The sequence below is a fragment of the Nelumbo lutea genome, chromosome 3 (assembly GCF_056320005.1).
Source record: "Nelumbo lutea isolate HS-2025 chromosome 3, American lotus-T2T, whole genome shotgun sequence".
Lineage (NCBI taxonomy): Eukaryota > Viridiplantae > Streptophyta > Magnoliopsida > Proteales > Nelumbonaceae > Nelumbo > Nelumbo lutea.
Window position 1 is genome coordinate 97,207,363 of NC_142686.1, and position 24,258 is coordinate 97,231,620.

The 24,258-nt window shown below is 37.1% G+C and overlaps 1 protein-coding gene across 4 annotated transcripts; it reads left to right on the forward strand.

Moving 5' to 3' along the window:
* The first annotated feature begins 1,323 nt into the window (after positions 1–1,323).
* Positions 1,324–24,258, forward strand: LOC148867058 (5'-3' exonuclease family protein). Of its 4 annotated transcripts, none has more exons than XM_088975341.1 (15): positions 1,325–1,740; positions 2,490–2,609; positions 14,927–15,164; positions 18,233–18,356; positions 19,537–19,674; positions 19,828–20,037; positions 20,256–20,430; positions 20,559–20,632; positions 21,829–21,952; positions 22,200–22,396; positions 22,522–22,573; positions 22,660–23,024; positions 23,105–23,156; positions 23,619–23,826; positions 23,915–24,258. In XM_088975341.1, exons 3-15 carry the CDS (start codon positions 15,145–15,147, stop codon positions 23,997–23,999), a joined length of 1,824 nt encoding a protein of 607 aa, XP_088831467.1. In that variant the 5' UTR covers positions 1,325–1,740; positions 2,490–2,609; positions 14,927–15,144; the 3' UTR covers positions 24,000–24,258. The 4 variants fall into 4 exon arrangements, 3 of the variants coding, with proteins under 3 accessions (XP_088831465.1, XP_088831467.1, XP_088831466.1); XM_088975340.1 differs by having other exon boundaries at positions 1,724–1,740; positions 14,927–14,976; XR_016109260.1 differs by lacking the exon at positions 14,927–15,164 and having other exon boundaries at positions 1,324–1,740; positions 23,644–23,826.

Here is a 24,258-nt window from a genome sequence, read left to right on the forward strand (position 1 = left end):
TTTTCTCTTAAAGTAGGAAAGTTAGAGTGGGACCTATCTATTATTTCTCTCTCAAAAGTGGAAGTTTCAAGTGGGGGGGCACTTATAATTTCAAGTGGGTCTTGCCTATCATTTTTTCTCTAAAAAGAGGAAACTTCAAGTGGGTCCCATTTATATATTATTTTCAATATTTATTAATTATATATTAAATAGTTTTATTTTATTTAATGGAATTCCTTGCAATTTTTCAGTTTTTTAAGTTTAATAGTATTATATCAGCATTTTCTATTATTTTATTCATTATTTAAAGGATTATGAATGGCATCACTAACACTGTCTGTTTTGGGGCTACGATAGTCTTTTTCTTTTTTTAAGTTTGAGGTCTAAATTGACCTTTTCCAATTGTCCAAGGGCAAAAGTGGCCTTTTTGTAAAGTACACGGGTTTTGACTCCAGTATGTATTTGGTTTTTTTGGAATAGGGTGTTTGGAATCAGAATTAGATTTGAAGCATTTGTTTGGCGGGAATGGGGTTTTGACTCCCATTCTTGGGGAATGACCATTCCAAGCTTCCCATTCTCAAGTATATCAAAAAGTAAAGAACTCATGACAAAAAACTTCCAAACCCTAAAATAATAAAATATTACTAAATTAATTATAAGATAAAAATAATAACAAATAACAATACATTAATAATAAAATATTAATACAATATAATAATAATAACAATAATATTTCATAAAATAACAATAACACATTAGTAATTAAATAATAAAATGTTATGAAAGTAATAATATGATAATATATAATAATAAAAAAGAATATATTAATAATTAAAATAATAATAAAATTGTAAATTATTAATAAATTGTAATAATATAAATGTTATTAAAGTAATAATAAACTAATAATTTATTAATAAAATGTTCATAAATGAATTATAAATACTATGATATTATTTATTAAATAATAATAAAGTACAAATGAAATATTAATATGATATAATGAAAGTAATAATAAAATACTAATATATTAATTATTAAATAATAATAAAATAAATTTAAATCATAAACAGAATAATGGAATATTAATAAACTGAAATGAAAAATAATAATAAAATAATAAATTATAAATAAACTATAATAATATTTCGATAATAAATTATACATTTATTATACATGTATAGATTAAAATTTTTTTGTCATTTTAAATCGAATTCCTATCTAAAATCCAATATGATAATCCGATGCATACTCATATGTTTTATAATCGGATGCGGATATGGAACCTATCCGAATCCAATCCATTTACAGCCCTATCTACCTGTATCCGATTCGACTCGACCCACGCTACCTTTGATAGTCTGAATCTTCACGAATGGATGTACAACCAACAATTTTCTCCTGTTGTTCCTGCTTCCCGCCATTTTTTGTCTCTCTGTGTTATTTCCATTTTTTTAACTTTTCGATCTTGGTAAAATTCAGAGTACCTCTCTCTCTCTCTCTCTCAAAATGGCAGCATTTTAGGTTTTTTCTTGTCTCTTCGATATTCGGAGATTGCATCCCGGTCCTCCCGTGGCTTATCTTCCCCGAAAGAACAGAAATGGGGATTCAGGGTCTTCTCCCACTGTTGAAGTCGATAATGATCCCGACCCACATTAAGGACTTCAATGGTCTCACCGTTGCCGTCGATACCTATTCTTGGCTGCACAAAGGAGCGTTTTTTTGCAGCAAGGAGCTCTGCAAGGGCGAGCCCACCTCCAGGTAATATAGTAGAAAGAAAATAATGGAAAAAAGGATTCTCCTCTTCCTATACGCATTGGTTCTTAAATAACTTATTTTCGTTATTCCAACCTTTGTGTTGTTAGAGAGAACATAACTTATGCGTTTTCCTCTTCTTGGCATTGTTATTCTTTGGCTGCTGAGATGAAGACTTCTCTCTTGATTTATTGCTTCATTTGCCTTGACAAAACATAAACAAAGGACCCCATCCAAAATTTAGAAGCATGGCAAGCAACAACATATAGAGGGGAAAAGTTTGGTGTTTACTTGAATAAGTCACTAGGTTTCTTCAAAACAAATTTCCACCTTGTTTGGTGTTTAAGAGGGAAAAAGGAAAGAGATGGAAATCATGATATTGGTTTATCCAACAGTGCCTCTGCATATAGGATAAAAGAAAAGGTAAATGATAATTGCCACCACAATAACTAGTTCAAATTTGACTACCTTATGCTTCGCAGGATATCGGTCAGCTGCAAAGAAGCCACTCTAAATAATGTTAATTCAATGTAAGTAAACTAGATTAGGTAATAATGATAGGAGGATTTTAAGGAGCAGTGGAACTTCGTTGCTTGATGGCACTAAAGGATTGTTCTTGTGGTGATTCTTATTCACCTTTATCAACAAAGGGGAAAATAGAAAAGAATAGAGGGTAACTATTTGTATTATATTATATGTCATGAGAGCTGGATTGTGTTTTAATACTTCATTAATTCTTTATTTTGAACTTGTAGGCATATCGACTATTGCATGCATAGGGTAAATTTGTTACGGCATTATGGTGTCAGACCTATTCTTGTCTTTGATGGAGGGTTTCTACCTATGAAAAGCGAACAAGAGAACAAGCGTGCAAGGTATGCTACATATCTTTCAAAAGCTATACCGTAAATGGCTTGTTTCCATTATTGCTTGATTCATAGGTTTGCTCAGCTTCCGTTATTGTACTTTTGCAGTTTTGCTTGCCTCATTTTAGATGATGACACTTTCTTCTTAGTTTCAGTTTGGGAAGAGTACAAATACAAATATGTACAGTGCAAAACCTTGCATGTTGTATTTCTAAACTTTGTATTTGCACTATACATATTTGTATTTGCTCTTCCTAAATTAAGACAATAAAAGTTCCACTCTTTCTGGAGGAAAAAGAAAATATTGCTGTTTAACTCATACTATATAAGTATATATGATGCATGAATAAGTAAGTTATGGTCCTTATGGACACAAAAAGATGCAGAACCAGAACCAAAGTTTCTAGAAAGACATTGCGTGTTTGTGAAAGATGTGGGCAGCATGAGTAATGATTTGATATTTTCCTCATTTCTGTCTTTGACATTGTACCCAGACTAATTTCCCTCAAGCTTTCTACTTTTTGAAGTTGAATTTCTTCCTTGAACAGTTATTTCAATGTATTAACCTTTGTTATGTACATAGGAACTCTTGTAAAATATCGTGCTGATAACCACGAGAACATGAGTTCTAGTCTGAGACCAGTCACTTTGTGCCCAAAGATTAGGTCTGTATCCAGTCCGCTCTTCCAAGACCCAAGATAGTTGGGACCAACATTGGGTAATGGCCATTTTAACCTTAGTTATATACTTTCTTTACACCAAGTGGCAAAACCTTTAACTGTTAGATGGGAGCATTTTACAAGGATGAAACCTTCAACACTTGCGGAATTTCCTTAATGCCAAGCAGGCAAGCAATTTGTGCTGAATATTAATGATGAGTGGATGTCTTTATTCCAAGGGATCTGTTGCAAGCAAAACGGGGTCCAACTTGATCGTACATTGACTGTACAAGCTGGACTGGCACTTTATAAAGAAGGATCCCTTGAAGGTTTTTGAAGAGTTCCATGCAAATGCGGCTTTGGAAAGGTGCTTCAACTCAACCTTTATCACCTTGGTTCCAAAAAAGGATGGGGCCTTGGAGTTGACAGATTTCAGTCCCATCAGTCTCATAGGAAGTGTCTTATAAAATTCTTGCAAAAGTTTTAGCTTCAAGGCTGAAGAGATTGATGGGCCAGATCATTTCTCCCTCCCAAGGTGCTTTCGTAGAAGGGAGACAGGTTCTTGATGGGGTCCTTATTGCTAACGAGTTGATTGACTTGCGGAAAAGGGAAGGCAGAGAAGGGCTGATTCTCAAGGTGGATATAGAGAAGGCTTTTGATCATGTTAGTTGGAATTTCCTGGACTATATGCTTTCTCGAATGGACTTCCCCTCCAAATGGCGAAATTGGACCAAAGTTTGTGTTACCATTCCCACTTTATCTGTTCTCTTCAATGGTGTTTCTTGTGGAAGATTCAAAAGCCCAAGGGGTTTAAGACAAGGATACCTTTTGTCTCCCTTCCTATTCAATATAATAATGGAAGCTTTGAGTAAGCTTACCTGTAGAGCAGCAGCTGGTGGCTTCATTCATGGGTTTAAAGTTGGGGAGAGCTGTGAGTAGTTCTCCCTGCTTCAACTTTCTGATGACACCATCTTCTTTTGTGATTCCTCATCTGACTAGCTGATTTATTTTTTTATTTTTATTATTTTTTTTTCTGGCTTCATTCTTAGATGGTTCAAAGCTTTTTCAGGCCTCAAAATCAATCTTTCTAAGAGTGACTTGTTGAAGATAGAGGAAGTTATTCCCAACCCCGACTGGTTAGTATGTTGGGCTGCAAATCTGTGAACCTGCCTACCACCTACCTTGGCCTGCCCCTGGGGGCCAAAAGCAGTTCCAAGAGGATATGGGATCCGGTTATTGATAGATTTGACAGGAAATTGAGACCGTGGAAATTTAGGTGCTTATCAAAAGGTGGCAAACTTACTCTGATCAGGAGTGTCTCCACTCCCAATTTATTACCTATCTTTATTTCATATCCCTGTTAGTGTTGCAAAGCTCTTAGAGAAGAAATTGTGTGTCCTTTTATGGGCTGGCTGGAGGAACAACTTCAAATTCAATTTGTTGAGTTGGAAATCGTTGCGCCAATCAAGAAGAGCTGGTGGTCTAGGCATTAGAAACATTAAAGCTGTCAACAAGGTCCTTCTTGGCAAATGGTGTTGGGGAGTCAGCAAAGAGAGGAGCAGCCTCTGGAGAAGAACCATTGGGGATAAATATGGGCTCACAAGTCAGGGGTGGGACTCGGGTCCTAGTCTTCTTCCAAGGGGATGTGCCCTGTAGAGGGATATTGTCTCTATTCTTCCTGATTTCTTGAAGGGGATTAGATGCAAGGTTGGCAAAGGTAATCTCTTTAAGTTTTGTCTTGACACAATGGTGCAGGGACTTTGCTTTGAGTGAGAGGTTCCCCTCTCTCTTTGACATTGCTCAAGATAAAGATGTTGTGGTTAAAGAGTGCTTTGAATCAATGAATGGTGAGATAATTTGTGGCCCTACTTTTAGAAGAAATCTGAATGATTGGGAAATTGACCATCTAACTGAGCTACTAGGTCACATTCAAGGTTTCAAGCCCAACCCGCAGTTAGATGATGGAAGAATATGGTCTTGGGAGACCTCTGGTAATTTCTCTTCTAAATCCTTGTACAACAACCTTGTTGTTCATGAGAATGGAGACTTCCCTTGGGTTGTAATCTGGAATTCCCATGCACCCTCAAAAACTGCCTTCCTGGATACATCTTCCTAGTATCTGCTGCCCTTTTTGCAATGAGGTCCCTAGATCCTCTAATCAGAGCTTCATCCATTGCAGTATTTTTCACTAGCTTTGGGAAATGGCTGGGTCTTGTTTTGGTATTTGTTCCTGCATTCCTGTTTTAGTCCTTTAGCTTCTTCAAGGGTGGACTCTCAAGGGTTTAAATGTTAGGGGCAAGCTGCTTTGGAGGATTTTGCAGCTACTATACTGTGGGCTCTTTGCAAGGAAAGGAACAACTGGATTTTTGACAATAACTATAATGATGTAAATGCAGTGAAGAACTATAAGCTATCTATGTTCTTGGTTAAGTGTACGAAGGGCTTTTAATGGTGTCCAACTTTCTTATTTTTTGCAAGCTTGTCCTTTTTTAGCTGATTTCTCAGGTCTTTTTGTATAATCTGTAGAGAGACTGGGCCGAATGGGCCCTAGTCCTTTAGTGTCATTCTTATTAATTCCTTCTTGTTATGTTTTCTTATTGGGCCTTCTTTTTTTATGGGCCTTTAGCTTCTGTTTTGTTTTTTAAGTGTATTGCTGATGTGGATGCCTACTTAAGGGCCTCCTTGTAAATTATGTAACTTAATTAAGTTTAATAAAAAGATTAGAGTAGGGGAAAGAGGAGATTACCGAACTCCTCCTTTCTTTCTCCTTCTCCATTTTTCCTTATTCTTCTTGCTGTCTTCCTCTTCTTCCTTCCTTCTTTTTGCTCTAATCTAAATATTTCTGCTAATTTTATTGGTTTGAATCACATCTTGGTATCAGAGCAGGTCCTCCTTTGCTTTCTCCTTTTTTTTTACCATTTTTCCCATACACTTTTTTTCTAATCGAAAGGTGTATGGAGAAATAAATTGCTGATCAATCAGAGATCTTGTTTGTCTAGTTGGTAGAGGGTTTGGAGAGTCAGAATCTGGCCGAATATTGCCAAGAAAGTGGGACTACAGATTTTTTTCCCAAAACCCTAGCCGACTAGGGAGTTTCCAGTTATGGTTGAAGAGGCTGTTTGGGTGTGGCACTCAAGGCTTGGAGGGTTCCTTTTTATCTCCAAAAGTGGGCAGCTACAGTTGGAACTGGTTTGGATTGCTCTGGTTTGAGCGGCTACCTCTTCTCTCTTTCTCCCTGGAGGCTAGGTACGGAAACCCTAGTTTTGGGATTTTGAGTGTTTGATTGACCTTAGTTAGGTCTATAAAGGTTGAAAGCATTGTTTTTTTATTTTTGTTTGATTGATGGAGAAATATGGAAGTAAGATGAAGCAGATCCCGGTGTCGAGGGTTGGTCCCGTAGATTCCATTTTGACAGGAGTGACTACAATTAAACTTGACGGAACAAATTACCTTGCTTGGGCACAATCTATTAAGATCCATGTCTGTAGTAGAGGTAGACTAGGGTTTCTCACAGGTAGTAAGGTGATGTTGGAAGAGACAGATCCTACATATGAGAAATGGATGTAGGATAACTACACAATTATTGGGTAGTTGGTAAATTCTATACAGCCCCATATAAGTTAACACTATTTGTGGATGACTTCAGCCAAGGAGATTTGGGATAGTGTTATAGAAACATACTCTTAGAAATTAAATGTTGCAAGGGCCTATAAACTGAAGAATGATGTGAAAATTTTAAAACAAGGGGAGAAGAGTGTGGCTGTCTACTATTCGATGTTGAAGTCACTATGGCAGGAAATAGATGTTATTGAAGCATTCGTGTGGGAAAGCACCAAAGATGTAGAAATTTTCAGAAAATTTGTGGAAAGAAACAAAGTGTTTGGATTCCTTACAGGACTCAATCCTGAATTTGATATTACAAGGCAAAATATTCTGGCCAAGGATAGTGTCACTTGCTTAGGCATACTCTATGGTGAGCAGTGAAGAGAGTAGGAGGCATGAACAACTACAGACCCCACCTCCCCCGGAACATTTTGCACATGCTGGATTAAAACCAAAGGGGGTAAATGAAAAAAAGGAGGTGATATGTGAATATTGCAAGAAGCCAAAACATACAGAGGATTCTTGTTGGAAACTTCATCCAGATCTTCTTCCAAGGGTGGTCAGTCTGGAAAGCTCAAGAATGCAAATGTTGCTACAGTATATGAAAGTGAAGAAAAATTTGTTGTGCAACAGCTGGTAGCAGTGAAGGCAGAGTTTGAGAGATATGGGAAGTTGATACATCACTTGGAGTCTACCGTTGCATCTTCCTCCTTAGGCACCCCCTCTACATCCGCCTTTGCCCATTCAGGTGTTCGTGCTTTTGCAAATCATGCTACAGTCTCAGGTAATCATAGAATTCCTTGGATTATAGATTCTGGTGCATCAGACCATATGACTAGCTTACCCAACCTTTTTTGTTCATACCAGCTCCTCTTGGGTAGAGAGAAGGTTTCTCTTGCCGATGGGCCTCTTGCTCCCATCTCTGGCAAGGGGGATGTTAGAGCCTCTGACTCACTTGTATTATCCTCTGTCCTTTATGTTCCCAAACTCAACACTAACCTTTTATCTGTTAGTAGTTTAACAAAATCAATGAACTGTAGCATAACTTTCTTTCCTACTTATTGTGTTTTTTAGGACCTGAAGTCTTAGTGGACGATTGGGAGTGGCCATGAGGCGAATGGGATATACTTGTTGGATGTCTCTGATCAAAGTTCTGGATTACCTAGTGCAGTAGCTTTGGAGTCTGTTTTATTAGATTAGTTGATAGAGTCATGATATGCCATTTCAGATTTGGTCATTTGTCTTTTTCTGCTTTGAGTCATTTGTTTCCAGAAATGTTTAAGGGAATATCCCTATCAGGTCTTCATTGTGAGTCATGTGAACTTGCAAAACATTTTAGACAATCTTTTTCAGTGAGTAATAAAAGATCTGTTTCTCCTTTCCATATTGTGCACTTTGATGTATGGGGGTCATATCATTTACCTACTATGGGGGGTTACAAATATTTCATTCTTTTCATTGATGATTTCTCTCGTTACACATAGATTTACATCATCAAATCCTGGGATGAAGTACCAAATATTGTACAAAAATTTCATGAACTTATACTTAACCAGTTTAACACTCGGATTCAAATATTCCGATTTGATAATGCAAAGGAATATTTTGAAAAGAGTCTTTCATCTTACTTTGATACCTTTGGAGTTATTCATCAGAGTTCCTGTTCCTACACTCTTCAACAAAATGGAGTGGCGGAAAGGAAGAATAGACATGTGGTTAAGTTTGCAAGGAGCCTCCTTTTTGCTTCCCATGTTCCTATTAACTTTTGGGGGGATGTTGTCTTTACAGCTACATACTTGATAAACCAAATGCCTTCCTAGGTTCTGGGGTTTAAAACTCCCTTTAGCTTGTTTTTCCCAAATGATGATCTCTTTTCTCTTTCTCTCGGAATGTTTGGGTGCACTTGCTATGTTCATGTTCACAATCATCAAAGATATAAATTTGAGCTTAAAGCTTTTACCACTTCGGATACCTTCCTTGACCTTGATCTCCCTATTGCCCTTCGCAAAGGCAAATGGAAATGTACAACTCATTGCATTTCCAAACACCTGTCCTACAACCTTCTTTCCCCTTCTTATTATTCCTTCATTGCCTATATTTCCACACAAGTGACTCCCAGATCTGTCCCAGAAGCCTTGTCCAAACCAAAATGGAGGGATGCTATGATGACTGAACTAGATGCTTTGCATAAGAACAATACCTGGGAAATTTTGGATTTGCCTGGGGGAAAGAAACCGGTTGGCTGTAAGTGGGTGTTCACTATTAAGTATTATTCTGATGGTACTGTTGAGAGATATAAGGCCTGTTTGGTTACTAAAGGATATACTCAGATGTATGGTATTGACACCTGGAAACTATTGCCCTAGTAGCCAAGATGACTTCAGTTCGAGTTTTGCTCTCTTTAGCTACTGTTTTTGATTGGCCTCTTCATCAGTTTGATGTAAAGAATGCTTTTTTGAACAGGGACTTTACATGAAGAGGTCTATATGCCTTTACCTCCAAGGGTGTATGGGAAGGAGATGCAAGGAAAGGTTTGTAAATTGAAGAAGTCTCTTTATGGCCTTAAGCAATCTCCTCGAGCCTGGTTTGACAAATTTCAGGCTTCTCTTGTTGCTTTTGGGGTACATACAGACTCAGTTGGATCATACCTTTTTTGTTAAGAGGAGAGATTCCTTACTAACCTTTCTGATGTGTTGATGATATTGTGGTTACTGGCAATGACATCCAGGAAGTTGTTCATCTCAAAAGTTTTCTTAACACTGAGTTCGAAATTAAAGACTTGGGGGAACTCAGATATTTCTTGGGAATTGAAATTGCCAAATCTAAGGATGGTCTCTTCATTTCTCAATGGAAGTATGTTCTTGATCTTCTTGCAGATACTGGTAAACTGGGTGCCTGATTTGCTTCTACTCCTATAGACCTAAACCATAAGCTGTTAGCTATTGAGGGTGAACTATTGCCTGATAAGGGAGTGTTCCAAAGACTGGTTGGGAAGTTATTATACCTTTGTATGACTTGGCCAGATATTTCTTATGCAGTTAGTGTAATTAGCCAGTTTATGCATTCTTCTAGAGATACACATTTAGCAGCTGCTGAGAGGGTTCTGTGCTACCTAAAAGGGACTCCAGGGAAAGGTATCTTCTTTGCTAAGCATGGACACATGAAGCTGGAAGCATATCCTGATGCTGACTGGGCCGGATGTATTGATGATAGGAGGTCCACTTCAGGTTATTCTGCTAGCAGGGAACATTGTATCATGGAGGAGTAAGAAGTAGTTTGTAGTGGCAAGATCCTCAGTTGAAGCGGAGTACAAGGCAATGACACATGGAGTTTCTGAACTTTTGTGGTTGAGATCACTTTTAGAAGAACTGGGTATAGACTGTGAGAATCCAATGATGTTATATTGTGACAACTAGGCTGCTATCAACATGACAAAACTAAGCACATAGAAGCTGACAGGCATTTTATACGAGAGAGAGTTGCCTCAGGAGAAGTTTGCCTACCATTTGTTGCTTTTGAAGAACAGTTGGCTGATATTTTGACAAAAGGTGTTCCTAAAGGAAAGCTGGTTTACTATATAAGCAACCTGGGCATGATTGATATTTATGCTTAGCTTGAGGGGGAGTGTAGAGAGACTGAGCCGAATGGGCCCTAGTCCTTTAGTGTCATTCTTATTAGTTCCTTCTTGTTATGTTTTCTTATTGGGTCTTCTTTGTTTATGGGCCTTTAGCTTCTGTTTTGTTTTTAAGTGTATTGCTGATGTGGACGCCTACTTAAGGGCCTTCTTGTAAATTATGTAACTTAAGTAAGTTTAATAAAAAGATTAGAGTAGGGGAAAGAGGAGGCTATTGAACTCCTCTTTTCTTTCTCCTTTCTTCTCCATTTTTCCTTCTTCTTGTTGTTGTCTTCCTCTTCTTCCTTCCTCCTTTCTGCTCTAATCTAAATATTTCTGCTAATTTTATTGGTTGGAATCTCATTTTATTCCCAATGTATAGGCTCTCATTGTACATGAGCTGGCGTATTCAGTTCTCTTACTTCTGCAATATAATACCTTGCCTTCTTTAGAAAACGAAAAACCAAATTTGGCAATAAACTAAAATAATGCAAATAAACCTAATTTGGCAATAAAGTAACTTGTGCACTCAGGTTGTAATTGTTCAACTGAGAGTATTAAATTATAGTGTTTGTGTAGGTTATTTTTAGTCTTTTCCTTCCTTTATTTTGGTTCTTATTGTTCTGTTCTTAAGTTACATAAACAGGGGTAATCATGTAATTTTGTTCTTATAATACAAGTTATAGGTGGGGTGGCAGTTTGGTCACTCGATACCAACTAACTTTATCCCTATTCTTTTCTCATTATTCTTCTCTACGTTTTGTTCTCTCAACCATATGTCTGTACCCTGGTTTATACTAGGATTTTTGCTTGTTTAATCTAAGATTACAGGTTTAATCACATGGTATTAGAGCCAGGTTCATTGACTTGTTGACCTGCTCTGTGAAGGATGTCTAAAACAGGGTTTGGCTAAAAGTTTCCACTAAGATATAGTGAAGGGAGGAGAAAGGATAAAAAAAGAGTGATCACCTAGAGCTATTAGAGGCCTCCATGCCTCAAGTTGCATTGTTTGTTGGGTCGTTGGTGGTGTTCAAGACTCCCTCTATTTGACAGTTCAAAGAGGGACTGTGTGGATGGTACAAGTAGGTTGATTCTTGTATGTGAATGGTGGGATGAAACAATGTGGTGATCCATTTTTTTTGTTTTCCAATTGATGTGGTGAGGTCGGTTGGTTTTTTAGAAGGGTTTCTTGATGTTTTATATCAGTTTAGAGATGTTGTGGCTAGTCTGTTGGTGTTCCTAAGTGAGTATCAGAATCGACTGAGGGCCTTTTTTGACCTTGGAAGGTGTTAACCCGTGGATATGGTTTGCTGAAATAATTTACCAGTGGTTATGGAAGCTTCTATTAGTGAAACTAAAATGATGTGATGGTATAACCAGATTTCATGGTTGTATAGATGACTTTAGTCAAACTCAATGGTACAAATTATGTACCATGGGCAAAATCGGTCGAAATAAATTTGATAGCCAAAGGTAAACTAGAATATATTAAAGAAAATAAACCAGATCCAGAGGCTCCAGGGTATAATGATTGGATACAAGAGAATGCGTAGATCATGACATGTCTTTGGAACAATATGGAACCTCATATTAGTGTGAACATGATGTTCTTTGCTAGTACGAAAGAAATTTGGGAAAGTGCCAAACAATTGTATTTCGGACAAGATAATGTGACTTGAATTTATCAATTATACTACGAATATTTTTAGCTACAACTGTTAGACAATTATGCCCTTAGCTCCAATCAGATTGATGTACTTATTGACATTTATTGTAAATGAATAAAGTTCATAATTGATTCATGTTATTTTGGTGTATTTCTATGTAATACCCTTAAATTGGACACTTATGAAGCTCGTGTTAGTTTAGAATCTTCACAGCCGTTAGATAGATTTGGGGAGATTTATCTTGTCAAGGTTGACATTAATGTGCCACAAAGTGGGTTGGGGTGGTTTGTCTCAGCTGCCAGGGTGAGACTTGAGGTACATGTAGTGTGGGTTTTCATGAAACCTTGAATCAGACCAAATTCCAGTATTGCCCTGGACCTTGGAGATAGATGGACAAAACTGGAATGTTACACCTGACCCATAGACTCGATTATGGTATTGTATTGGGTGTTGAATTGGGCTGTCTTTGATATGCCAATCAGTGAGATCCTTAATCGGGTCAAAACTTGGGTATGTTGGGGCAATCCGAGAATTCACCTAAGTGGTTGATCATAGTGACAGGATCAACCCCTTTATCGAACAAAGTGAATGATCGAGGAATGCACTCTCTTTGATGGAAACCTAAACTGTCGACAATTGATTTCAAACTGTTGAGATTTGTTTTGCAAAATATATTTATATAGAGATATGCATATATATTACGATTTCACAAAATGTTTGCAAAATGTTTTAATTATCGAGATCCATGTGAGTAGAGAGTGCAATGCTCTACCTTGCAACCGAGGGAGAGGCCCTTTCTTGTCGGGCAGTGTTTGATCATTATGGACTGAGAGGTTAAGTGTAAGACCATTGAGAGTTATACCTGATGGGCTAATCTTGCATATGTCCACAGTCCTTGAGCCTGCATAAGGTGGTTGGCCCTAAGGATCATTTAGTGTAAAAGTTGGCCCATTAAGAGCCCATACTGATGGACTCAGGGGTTCACTGTGTTCTGCAGTGAATTTGGCCAGACTTTATAACAAAGGCTGGGTTGAACCTATGTGGCTGATGTGTAGATTAATGCTAGGGTCTTACGCCATACAAAGAGAACTAAGTTAGTCAGAATTTAAAGGGAAAGTGAGCTATGTGACTAAATGGGCCTAAAGCCCATTTTGAACTGGGCTTAAGTAAGTTAATTAAAAAGGGGCGAATTCTGGTATATAATTTGATTAGGATTAGCTAAAGGATAAGATAAGTCTTATCCATTTAAGAGTTCATATCCAAATATCAGATTTGGATTAAGAAACTCTTTTCTAATTGGATTAGGAAGCTGATCCAAAGAAGGCTATAAATAGAGGGCGAATTCACCAGTTTTACACACTCAACAATCTGTAGAATTCTCCTCTAGTTCTTGCCGTCCCTACCCAGTTTGATTTCCACCTTTGGATTTGATCAAGAATAGCTCTTGATATTGTTTCTTGCTAGAAGAAACAATCTAAAGTCATGCTCACCATTCCCTTGCGTGATTCTTGCTGAAGAACCGTTTGCTGATCTTGCCTCACCATAAGTTGTGTCATCTTCAGTGGAGGCGAGTTTTGGTCACCTCTTTGGGCATGAACACCTACGTTGGGAGTTATTGTTATTCCGTATCTGGTATATCCCTACTTGCTTCCTTTTGATTTCAGATCTGGTCCGATTTGTTTCAAGAACGAACATTGAAAATGCAGTTTTCTAAATTAGGGAATAGGATTCCAGGAAGGGAGAAAGTAAATTTTTGAAATTTCGCCCAATCTCCCTACAAGGTTCGGCCATCTATATGATCTCCCTCAACAACAAGGTGAGAGGAGTATGGAGTATTATGTTGGTTTAAAGATTTTGTGCAATGAGTTGGATTCATATCAACCCCTTTTAATTGATCTCAAGGTGAAACAACAACAAAGAGATTAGTTGGATGTGGCAAGATTTTTTTCCAAATTGAGGTTTGAATTTGAACCAGTGCATGCCCAAAGTAGCAGTGATATACCTGCTTTGTCAGAAGTTTTCTCCAGAGTTAGAAGAGTTACTACCCCACATACAGATAACTCTCCAGTACTAGAAAAGTCTGCCCTAGTTGAAACCAAAGGTGATAGGGGTGTTTCACATGGTAGAAGTAGCTATCCTAGAGGGGGTAACCATGGGGTGAGAAGGGGTCGTGGTAGTGGCAAAGATAGGAGAATCAGAGATTCTGGTGTTGGTGTTGGTGGTCGGGGCATGGTTAGAGAGTGTAGTTGTTGTAGATGGGAAGGATATATGGTGAATTTCTATTATGCTTTGCGTGGCCCTTCATCTACTTGGGTGAATCATGCTGTTGTAAGAGAAGATGGTTGTGCTACAGGTGATGAGTCTATTTCTTTAGACACTGGAAAGGAGAAGGAAATGGTCTCTATCACTCGAGAAGAGTATGAAAAGCTTTGTCTATCCTCCCCTTTCCCTGGTAATATTGCAACCCTTGCAAAATTAGGTACAACATGCCTTGTTTCCTCTTCTAAATCATGAATTGTTGATTATGGGGCCTCAGGTCACATGATTGGGTCTTTAGACTTGTTTGTATCTTTATCCCCTCCCTCCACTATCTAGTCAGTTACACTTGTTGACGGTACTGCCTTTATTGTTTTTGGTACCAATGATGTGACTCTACATTTTGATTTGACTTTTCCTTCTGTGCTATATGTTCCAAAATTTCCTTTTAGTCTTATGTCTGTTAGTAAGTTAACGGAATCTTTGAACTGTTCCATCTCATTTTTCCAGTCTTATTGTGCTTTTCAGGATCTCGAGATGGGAAAGACAATTGGTGGCGGACATGAAATTGGAGGATGGTACAATCTAGATAGTGGTGGATCACATCCATCACTTCCAACTCTCAAGAGTCTTATTCCAAATGTCGTGTTTGTTCGTGAGTTACAGTGTGAAGTTTGTCAACTTAGTAAATATCATCGTGTTTCTTTTGCTCAAAGGGAATGCAATAGAGTCTCGAGCCCATTCAGATGTTCGGGCTCACTGTCCAGTTGAGTCATAATGGTTTTAAGTATTTTGTTTCCTTTATTGATGATTTTTCAAGAATGATTTGGATTTAATGAAATCTCGTACAAAAGTGTTTGATATATTTCTCTCTTTTTATGCTGAAATCAAGAATTAATTTGGTATTTCCATTAACTTTTTTTTTTTCGTTTTAACAATGCAAAAGAATATTTCCAACACCTGTTTTGTACTTTCTTTGATACTCATGGAAGTTCTTTTGGTGAATAAGTCTCATGGCATTATACATCAGTCTTCTTGTTCTTCTACTCCATAACAAAATGGAGTGGCTGAGCGGAAGAATAGACATTTAGTTGATATTGCTAAAGCACTTTTTGATTCAAATGTTAGTTCCAAAAAATATTGGAGTGGTGCTGTTCTTACCTCGTGTTTCCTCATTAATCGTATGCCCTCATCAGTTTTACATGGAAACTCCCCTTTCTCTATTGTCTTTCCTTATTAGTCTCCTTTCCCTTTGTCTCCATGCGTCTTTGATTGTGTTTGTTTTGTTCATCACCAGGGTCGAGGTTTGGATAAATTGGACTCTCCTGCTCTTAAATGTGTCCTTAGGGTACTCTCGAACCCAGAAAGGGTATAAGTGCTATAGTCCTTTTCTTCGTCGTTCCTTTGTTCTTTTGGATTTTTCCTTATTTGAGAATGTTCCTTTTTTTTTCGTCAGCTGAGTCCACCTCTTATGGTAACTTACACCCTCCTCTCCATTTTCTTGTAGAAGAGGTACCTGTGATAGCTCCTATTGTTCAGGAGCCCATGCGACCACCAATTCATAGAGTGTATACTCACGGTCCTCGTGGTGTAGTGTTTCAGTGTACTCCAGCTTTGCTATAGCCATCACTGCCTCCCTCGTCGATTGATCATTCTCACTTAGACCTGTCCATTGCTCTTTTGCAAAGGTAAGCATGCATGTATTGAACATCCTATCTCTTGTTAAGTTTCCTTCACACTCTTATCTCCATCATATCAGGATTTTGTGTTTCTTCTTTCATCTGTACTTGTTTCCAACTCCCTTCATGATGCCTTCCTTTCTTCGGAGTGGAAGAGGGCGATGGGTGATGAATTTCATGCTTTTTAATCTAATCACACTTGACCATACTTCTTTTCCTCTTGGGAAGAAAGCAATCGGATGTCGACGGGTTTATACGGTTAAGCACTATCCAAATGCTAATGTGGAAATGTATAAAGCATGTTTGGTAGCCAAAGGGTATACACAAACCTTTGGAGTTGATTATACTAATACCTTCTCACCCATAGCTAAAATGAGTTCCACCCATGTGCTTATTTCCCTGGTTGCACACTTTGGTTGGGTGTTGTTTTAGTTGGATATCAAGAATGCTTTTCTCCATAGTGACCTCAAAGAGGAAGTGTATATGGAGCAACCTCTAGGGTATGTTGCTTAGGGGGAGGTAGAAAAGGTGTGACGGTTAAAGAAAGCAATCTATGGGCTAAATCAATCTTCGAGGGTCTGGTATAGGAGATTTAGTAGTGTGGTACAATAGTTTGGGATGGCACAATGTAGGGTTGATCACCCGGTGTTTAGTAGAGATTACCTTTGGGAAGATTGTGCTAGCAATCTATGCTGATGACATTATTATTACAAGGAGTGATGAACATGGTATTGAAGAACTCAAACAATTCCTACAAAATCAGTTGTAGACTAAGGACTTGGGGCACTTAAAATATTTTCTGGGTATAGAAGTAGCAAGGTCAAAGTGGGGAATTTCTCTCTCATAAAGAAGTATGTGCTTGACTCGTTGGAAGAGACCAGTTTATTAGGGGAAAAACCAGTGAATACTCTCCTATAGACCCGGATGTGAAGATGTTTGATGGTGAGGGGGAGCCCCTTGATGATCCTAGACAATATAGGAGATTAGTGGGGAATCTTATATATTTAACCATTACAAGGCTAGGCATTTCCTTCAGTGTTGGACCATTGAGCCGGTTTATGCAGAACCCAAGGTCAATTCATTGGGAAGGTATTGCTAGAGTACTACAATACTTGAAGGGTGCTCCAGGTCAAAGGTTGTTGTATAAGAAAGGGAGAGAACTTTCCTTGCAGGGATATCCAGGTGCTAATTGGGTATGATCGGTTACAAACAAGAAATCAACAACTGGTTATTGCACATTCTTGGCTGGGAATTTGGTTACTTGGAAGAGTAAGAAGCAAAGTGTGGTGGCTAGGAGTAGTGTTGAGGCTGAGTACAAAGCCATGGCCCACACTATGTGTGAGTTGGTGTGGCTAAAAGAGTTGTTACAAGAAATGGGAATGTCAGTCACAACTCCCATTAAGTTGTTTTGTGACAACCAAGCAGCCATCCATATTTCCTCCAATCCTGCATATCATGAGAGGACCAAACACATAGAGGTGGATTGCCACTTTGTAAGAGAGAAGGTGTTTAGCGGAGAAATCGTTACCCCATATGTGAAGTCTGAAGATCAACTAGTCGGCCTCTTCACCAAGGGCCTAAATGGTGCACAAATGAAGTAAATTTCTAACAAGTTGGAGCTTTATAATATATATTCTCCAACTTGAGGGGGAGTGTTAAGTTATAGTGTTTGTGCAGGGCCTTTTTAGTCTTTTCCTTTATTTTTGGTTCTTATTGTTTCTGTTCTTAAGTTACATAAACAGGGGTAATTATGTAATTTTGTTCTTATGAGTACAAGTTATAAGGAGGCGGCAGTTGGGTCACTCAATACCGACTGACTTTAGCCCTATTCTTTTCTCATTCTTCTTCTCTACGTTTTGTTCTCTCAACCATAGTTCTGTACCCTGGTTTATACCAGGATTTTTGCTTGTTTAATCTAAGATTACAGGTTTAATCACAAAGAGAATTGAAATCTTACAGGAGTTCATCCATGGACATGGGAACAAATTGCCAAATCACATTATTATTATTGTTATTGTTATTATTATTATTACTATTTGCATTCTTCTCTGTGTGTTTTTTCTTTTTTGTCATCTTTACTTGGATCCTGGCATAACAATGCTTGAGCATTTTAGGAGAATGATATTAAAGAATGAAATACCATTTACTAGTGCAGGGCAAGGAAGGAGAACCTTGAACGTGCTATTGAGCATGAGGCATCTGGCAATTCTGCTGCTGCTTATGAGTGCTACCAGAAGTCCGTGGACATTTCACCTTCAGTTGCATATGAACTAATCCAAGTAGGTGAAGTTTTTGTCTTCGTAATGTCATGGAAAATTAGGCACCGTTTGAGATTGATCCTACTTGTTTTTGTTCTTAAGAAAATTCCTGTTTCAAAACATTTCTTTTGTTTTTATTTTTTATTCCTGAGAAACAATGAATGTGTTTGGCAAACTATTCCTGAGAAATCTCATCCATAGTTGGCAAAAATTTGCAAAACTTAAAAAATATGTTCAACTAATAAAAAATAAAGAAAGGGATTAGTTTAAACAACATCAAGCAATATTTGAAGACAACTGCCATAGCCAAGAATGAACACCAACTCAAATTACAATTGCTTTCCTCATCATTGAATGCATTCAGATTCATTGAAGAATGAATACCAACCATTTGAAAGAAATGAAAAAAAATTCCTAAAATGAACATCAACCATTTGAAAGAATATAATATTTGGTCTCCTCATGCGTTACAGGATGCAACATAGAACATGACATGAAAGAATTCTTAAATGAGAAAAAAAACAGAGCCATTGAAAAGAAAAATGAACAAAGATTGAGAAGGGTATACCTTCTTTTCCCTGCAGGCAATGATCTCACAGACCCCTAGCAATAATTTCTGTTTGTTGAAGGTGGAGATGATTGTCAGAAGCTGGAGTCAATTGTTAGAAGCTGAAGACTGAGGTTATGAGTTGTGGAGGCAAACAGACAATTTTTGATGCAGTGAACTGATGAGAATGACGATAGGGTTTTCAGTTTTGTGCCTATCTTCTAATTTTCGGCCAAAGTTACCATATTATCCTTCCTTATACGTGTGAATTCCACATGTATACGCTTTTTTAACTTTCTGTGAAAACACACGTGTTCCTGAGGAATAGTTCTAGAGAAATATTGATTTTCGTCATTTTCTAGGAATGCATTTATGGAGGGGTATTCTCAACTGAAAACAGAATGTTTCTCGTTGTTCCTCCTGTCCAAATGTGTTTCTGTTCTGTGGGAACATCAGGAACACCAGAAATGTTCCCGTGGAATGATGCCAAATGGGGCCTTAATTTCTGAAGGAATGATGTCTTCTTGCTAGATGTTATCTTCAGAATATCCTTATTTCTTCAAATGAATTTCTATATCTTCTTAGTGATTTAAAGGGGGTTTTCTCTCATATGGTACATAATACCTTATTTTGCTGGCTTAATTACACTGGAAGGTTCTAAAGAAGGAGAAAATTGATTATGTTGTGGCTCCATATGAGGCTGATGCTCAGATGACCTTTTTGGCCCTCAGCAAACTTGTTGATGCAGTGATTACTGAGGACTCAGACTTGATACCATTTGGATGTCCTAGAGTGAGTTATCTTTTAATCAGATTTTGAACTTACCTTCTTTAAGTTAGGCTTACTTAAGTTTGAGTAGTAGAGTTGTCATCCTCTTGTTGCATTGATGTTTTATTTTGATCCTGACTTTGTGCCCTTGGATGCTGTTATTTGTTCTTAAAACAGATTTTCTTCAAAATGGACAAATTTGGGCAAGGCGTTGAGTTTCAATATTCCATGATAGAGCATAATAAAGAGCTGAGTTTTACTGGATTCACTAAGCAGATGGTTCTTGAGATGTGTATATTAAGTGGTTGTGACTATCTGCAGTCGTTGCCAGGAATGGGCCTGAAAAAGGCTCATGCACTTATAAGGAAATTCAAAAGCTATCAAAGGGTTAGAATAATTGTTCTTGAATTTCATGCTGATCTCATAATGAGGAAACTGATGCTTTACTTATTTAAAATGATTTGAGTTAAGCTGCACATACATATGCAATTACATTGCAAAACCCATAATTTTTTCCTTATGTCTTTCTGCTAGCATATATTTACATCCTTGTTAATAAATTTTGATAAGGTTCGGTTATTCTAAACAGTAGTTCTTTCTTCTAGGTGATTAGGCACTTGCAGTACGGTACTGTTTCAGTTCCTCCTCTTTATGAAGAATTATTCAAGAAGGCAATTTGGACTTTTCAACACCAACGAGTTTATGATCCTAGGGTTGAAAATATTGTGCATCTAACAGGCATTAGTGATAACCTTGGTGATGATTTGGACTTTCTAGGCCCATATCCTTAACACAATACATGCCCTGTTTCTAATATTTTGTACAAATAAATTCCTCACTCTAACTTTACTGAAAATTCTTAAGTATATTTACTGAAAATTCTTAAGTTTGTACCTTAACCAGTGTTACATTAATACCACAAAACTTGGCTAAAGGCATTGCTGTTGGAGATCTTGATCCATTTACAAAAATGCCATTACAGGTATGCTTTTCCTTTTTCCTTTTTAATAATTCTATTTCCTTATAATGATAAAAATATGCTTCCTTACTAGTTTTTGTTTGCCATTTGTGGTACTTTATAGTGCATTTCTTATGTTTCAACCTTCTTATCTTCCATTTTCCCTACCTCCCCTGCTGTAGGAACACAGTGGAAAATTGTGCAATCACTCATCTCTAGGATTGGAGTGGTTTGCACATCATTGGCTCTATATTCACCAAAAGACTCTTACTTGACAAAATCTTAATAGATCACAAACTGGAAATTTCTTAGGGTGAAATATGAACATCCACTTTATATATTTAGATCTTGTCATAATGTTCCACCTATTCCTTCAGAACTTTCAATGTAAGACAGTAATAGTTCTCTAGCCACATAACAATAGTAGTTGTTACTTTTCAAATTCTCTTTGTAATTTTTGGCCTTTGAGTTACCTAATAGTCCTTGTTGCAGGTTATATGCATGTTTATAGTTTCCCTTGGGGACAAATAACTTTCCCTAATGATCTTAGTATCTTACAGAGATGCTTAAGACTTGAACTGTCACATATATGGAAACATTTTTTGTTAAATATTTGTACCTTTGTTTAAATTCTAATAGTTTTAACCATAAGAAATGTCAGTTTATATTAGAAAATGGATGCGAGTTATCTCTGAGTATCACTTGCAGCATGTCATATTAGTTAAAAGTAGTCAGGCAATTTGGGTTTTTCTTTTCTTATTGTCATTCTTGAAAGTGTATCATGTTATGTGGCTTTTTTCCTCCATGGTTCAATTTTAGTTACATGATTCAAATTTTGATGTGTAACAACTTGTTAACTCTGGCTGTGTTCCCTACTATTGTTGTGATCCTAAGCATGCATGTAGGTTCTGTTTACAACCATGTTTGTCACTACTCGTTAGACTTAATCTTGCCAAGTATTCTCTATGTGGTTTTAAGTTTACTTTGAGGTCTCCAAATTCCACGTTTTGGTCTCATCTCTATCCAGTGTTCTAAGATTTTGTTACTGTAACTTTGAAAATCTGAAAAAACCAAAAGTAATATTTTACATCTGAATATAGCTAGTATGTACAGTTGCAAGTTGCAATTCATTTAGCTTCAAGAAGTTGGTTCAATGAATCAAGGTGTAGTTTATTTTTGGTTATTAACCCTTATTCCCTCCATTATCTTTTGGCTTACAGGGAGTTGCTGTCTGTGCTGAGCTTGTAGTTGATAGATCTTACCCACTCAAAGAATTTAAACCTGAAAGTGAAAGGAAAAAGCTTGACTTGCCTGCTCAGAAAAATGTATTAACAAACTACTTCTGTATCCATTGTTGGAAAATTTTCTTGATGATATTGTTGATGATGATGAATGTATATTTATACATGTTGACATATATTATATTTGTTTCTTATTTGTATATTCATCTTTATATGTTTAATGTATTTATTAGAATTTTTTTAACATATTTATGTTCCACTTGATAATAAAGTTTCCCTTGTGTCAACCTTCATGGTTCTAGTTATTTTTGGGCGGGTGTATTCTCTTAATTTTTTCTTAACACTTGAAGGCTTTGCTTCACTTGAGGCAAAGAGGAAATTTAAAGCTCCTCGAGTTACACCTAAACATTTAGATTCAATTGAAGAAAACTCTTCAAGCTCTGGAGAACAAGCTTCTCAGAAGCCTGCTTCTTGTACAGTAAGCTGCTCAAAAGTGTCTGCACTTCATTCAGGAAACTCTATAAATGCTTTGCTTTCCAAGGATCCTGTAAGTGACATAATATGGAATGTTAATTTTAGTTAATTCTCTTTTTATATATTAAGATTTTGATGGCTTGTTTCTTTTTTATTTTAACTATTGCCTTTAAAAATGGAATCTTTCTTTCATGTCAGTTGGAAAATGGTTTTGCCCTTAATGGTCATCAACTTTTGGAGTTCCCAACTGGTAAATATCTAAGTTTTCCACCAAGTCAATCTAGAAAATCAAATTATGGAAAGTACTGATTCCCTTTCTGAATGTGATTAATTCAGATGTGGTAGGTAATTTGAGAAATTCAGACCATTCTGTGTCCTTGCACCAGTCCAGACAATCGGTACACAAGCCATGTTTACTATCACATAAGGAGGGTGGAAATGAGTCCATGCTCAATACGGTTGATGGGCATGCAGGATTGGCGAGCAGAAAAGCCATTGTTAGGAGTTCTTATTTTAAGAATAAGTTAAAAAATGAGGGTGATCTTGATAATAAAAATAAAAAGCTTCCGGTTGAGAATGACTCTCCTGCTGGTGTTAATTGTGACAATACTGTACCTGTACCTGAAAATTCTGCCTCTTGGTGTAATGACCTCAAAAGTGGTGCTGCAAAAAGGAAGTCCATCCCTATTGAAAGTACAACTGTATGTGCTTTTTCTTCAATGTTTATTGCCTTCATATTGTTCTCTCTCTCTCTCTCTCTCAATTTTTTGGGTCATTTCAGGAAACTGCAAAGGTGAAGTATGCTCGGTCAAATGCAATTCTTCCCAGTAAAAGTATGTATCAATTGTTTGGTAACTTTATACCTCTCACCCCAAATATGTTATTTGTATTCTTGTATTCCTTGTGTGATTGATTATGTTGTGTCCCCCTTTCAATTCCCAGTATTTTAGGAAAGTCTTTTTTTATTGTTGATCAAAACAAAAGGGTGGAGTATATTAATTAAAAAGATGATTTGGGATTTTGGGTATTCAAGGGATTATTAAATGTTGGTAAAATTATAGTTAATGTTAATGTAATCTGTGAGTTTTGTCCCTCTTGGCTATTGCCCCTCTTAATTGATGTCAAGTTAATCTACCTCTAATTTATCAAGGATGAAGTTTGGTTGGATTAATTATCTTGACTTCTTTTTTCTTTCTTCTTTTGCACTGTCCTTTATGTTAACTTCAAACTGTAGCTTTGTTAGACCTGATATTAAAACAAATGCAGTTGATGTAATTGTTTTACACTTCCTCCAGGTGATTGCATTCCTGATTTTGACAGGAATATTGAAGAAAGAAAATTTGGATGCAACATTTCCCATTTGAGCCATTATTCTGATATAGCAGAGAAATCAATGCAAAGATTTGTTTCAATAATGTCATCATTCAGATGCAATTCATCTGGTTCCCGTGCAAGTGGTCTTCGTGCCCCTCTGAAGGATGTGCAGAACACATGTACAATAAGGTAGTACAGATTAACACAATGCAATATTCTTTTCCTTGGTACTGTGGAATTATTACATAATAACATTTGATGGTTCTGTTAATTGAAGGTCATCCACTGTGCCTATGGATCTGAGCAAATTCTCCTACATACCAAATAAAAAGAGGACTGCCTCGGCATGTCAAAGAGATTAGTTTTGAAACATTATTTAAGAACGTTGTTCAATGCTGGGTACTATCCTAAATTCCTAACCCATTTTGGTCGCAGCTGCTTGTCATCTCACCTTTATTTTGGTATAAGTGCCACAATTTACTTGTGCCATTTCATTGTAATTTTTTAAAGGCTAAGGAACTAAAAGATATTTGATGAATCAGGGTTCAATACGTCCATCTGTATACATGTATGTCCATATCATTGTTTCTCTTGTCTTCATTGATGTCTGCTCTCTTTCTG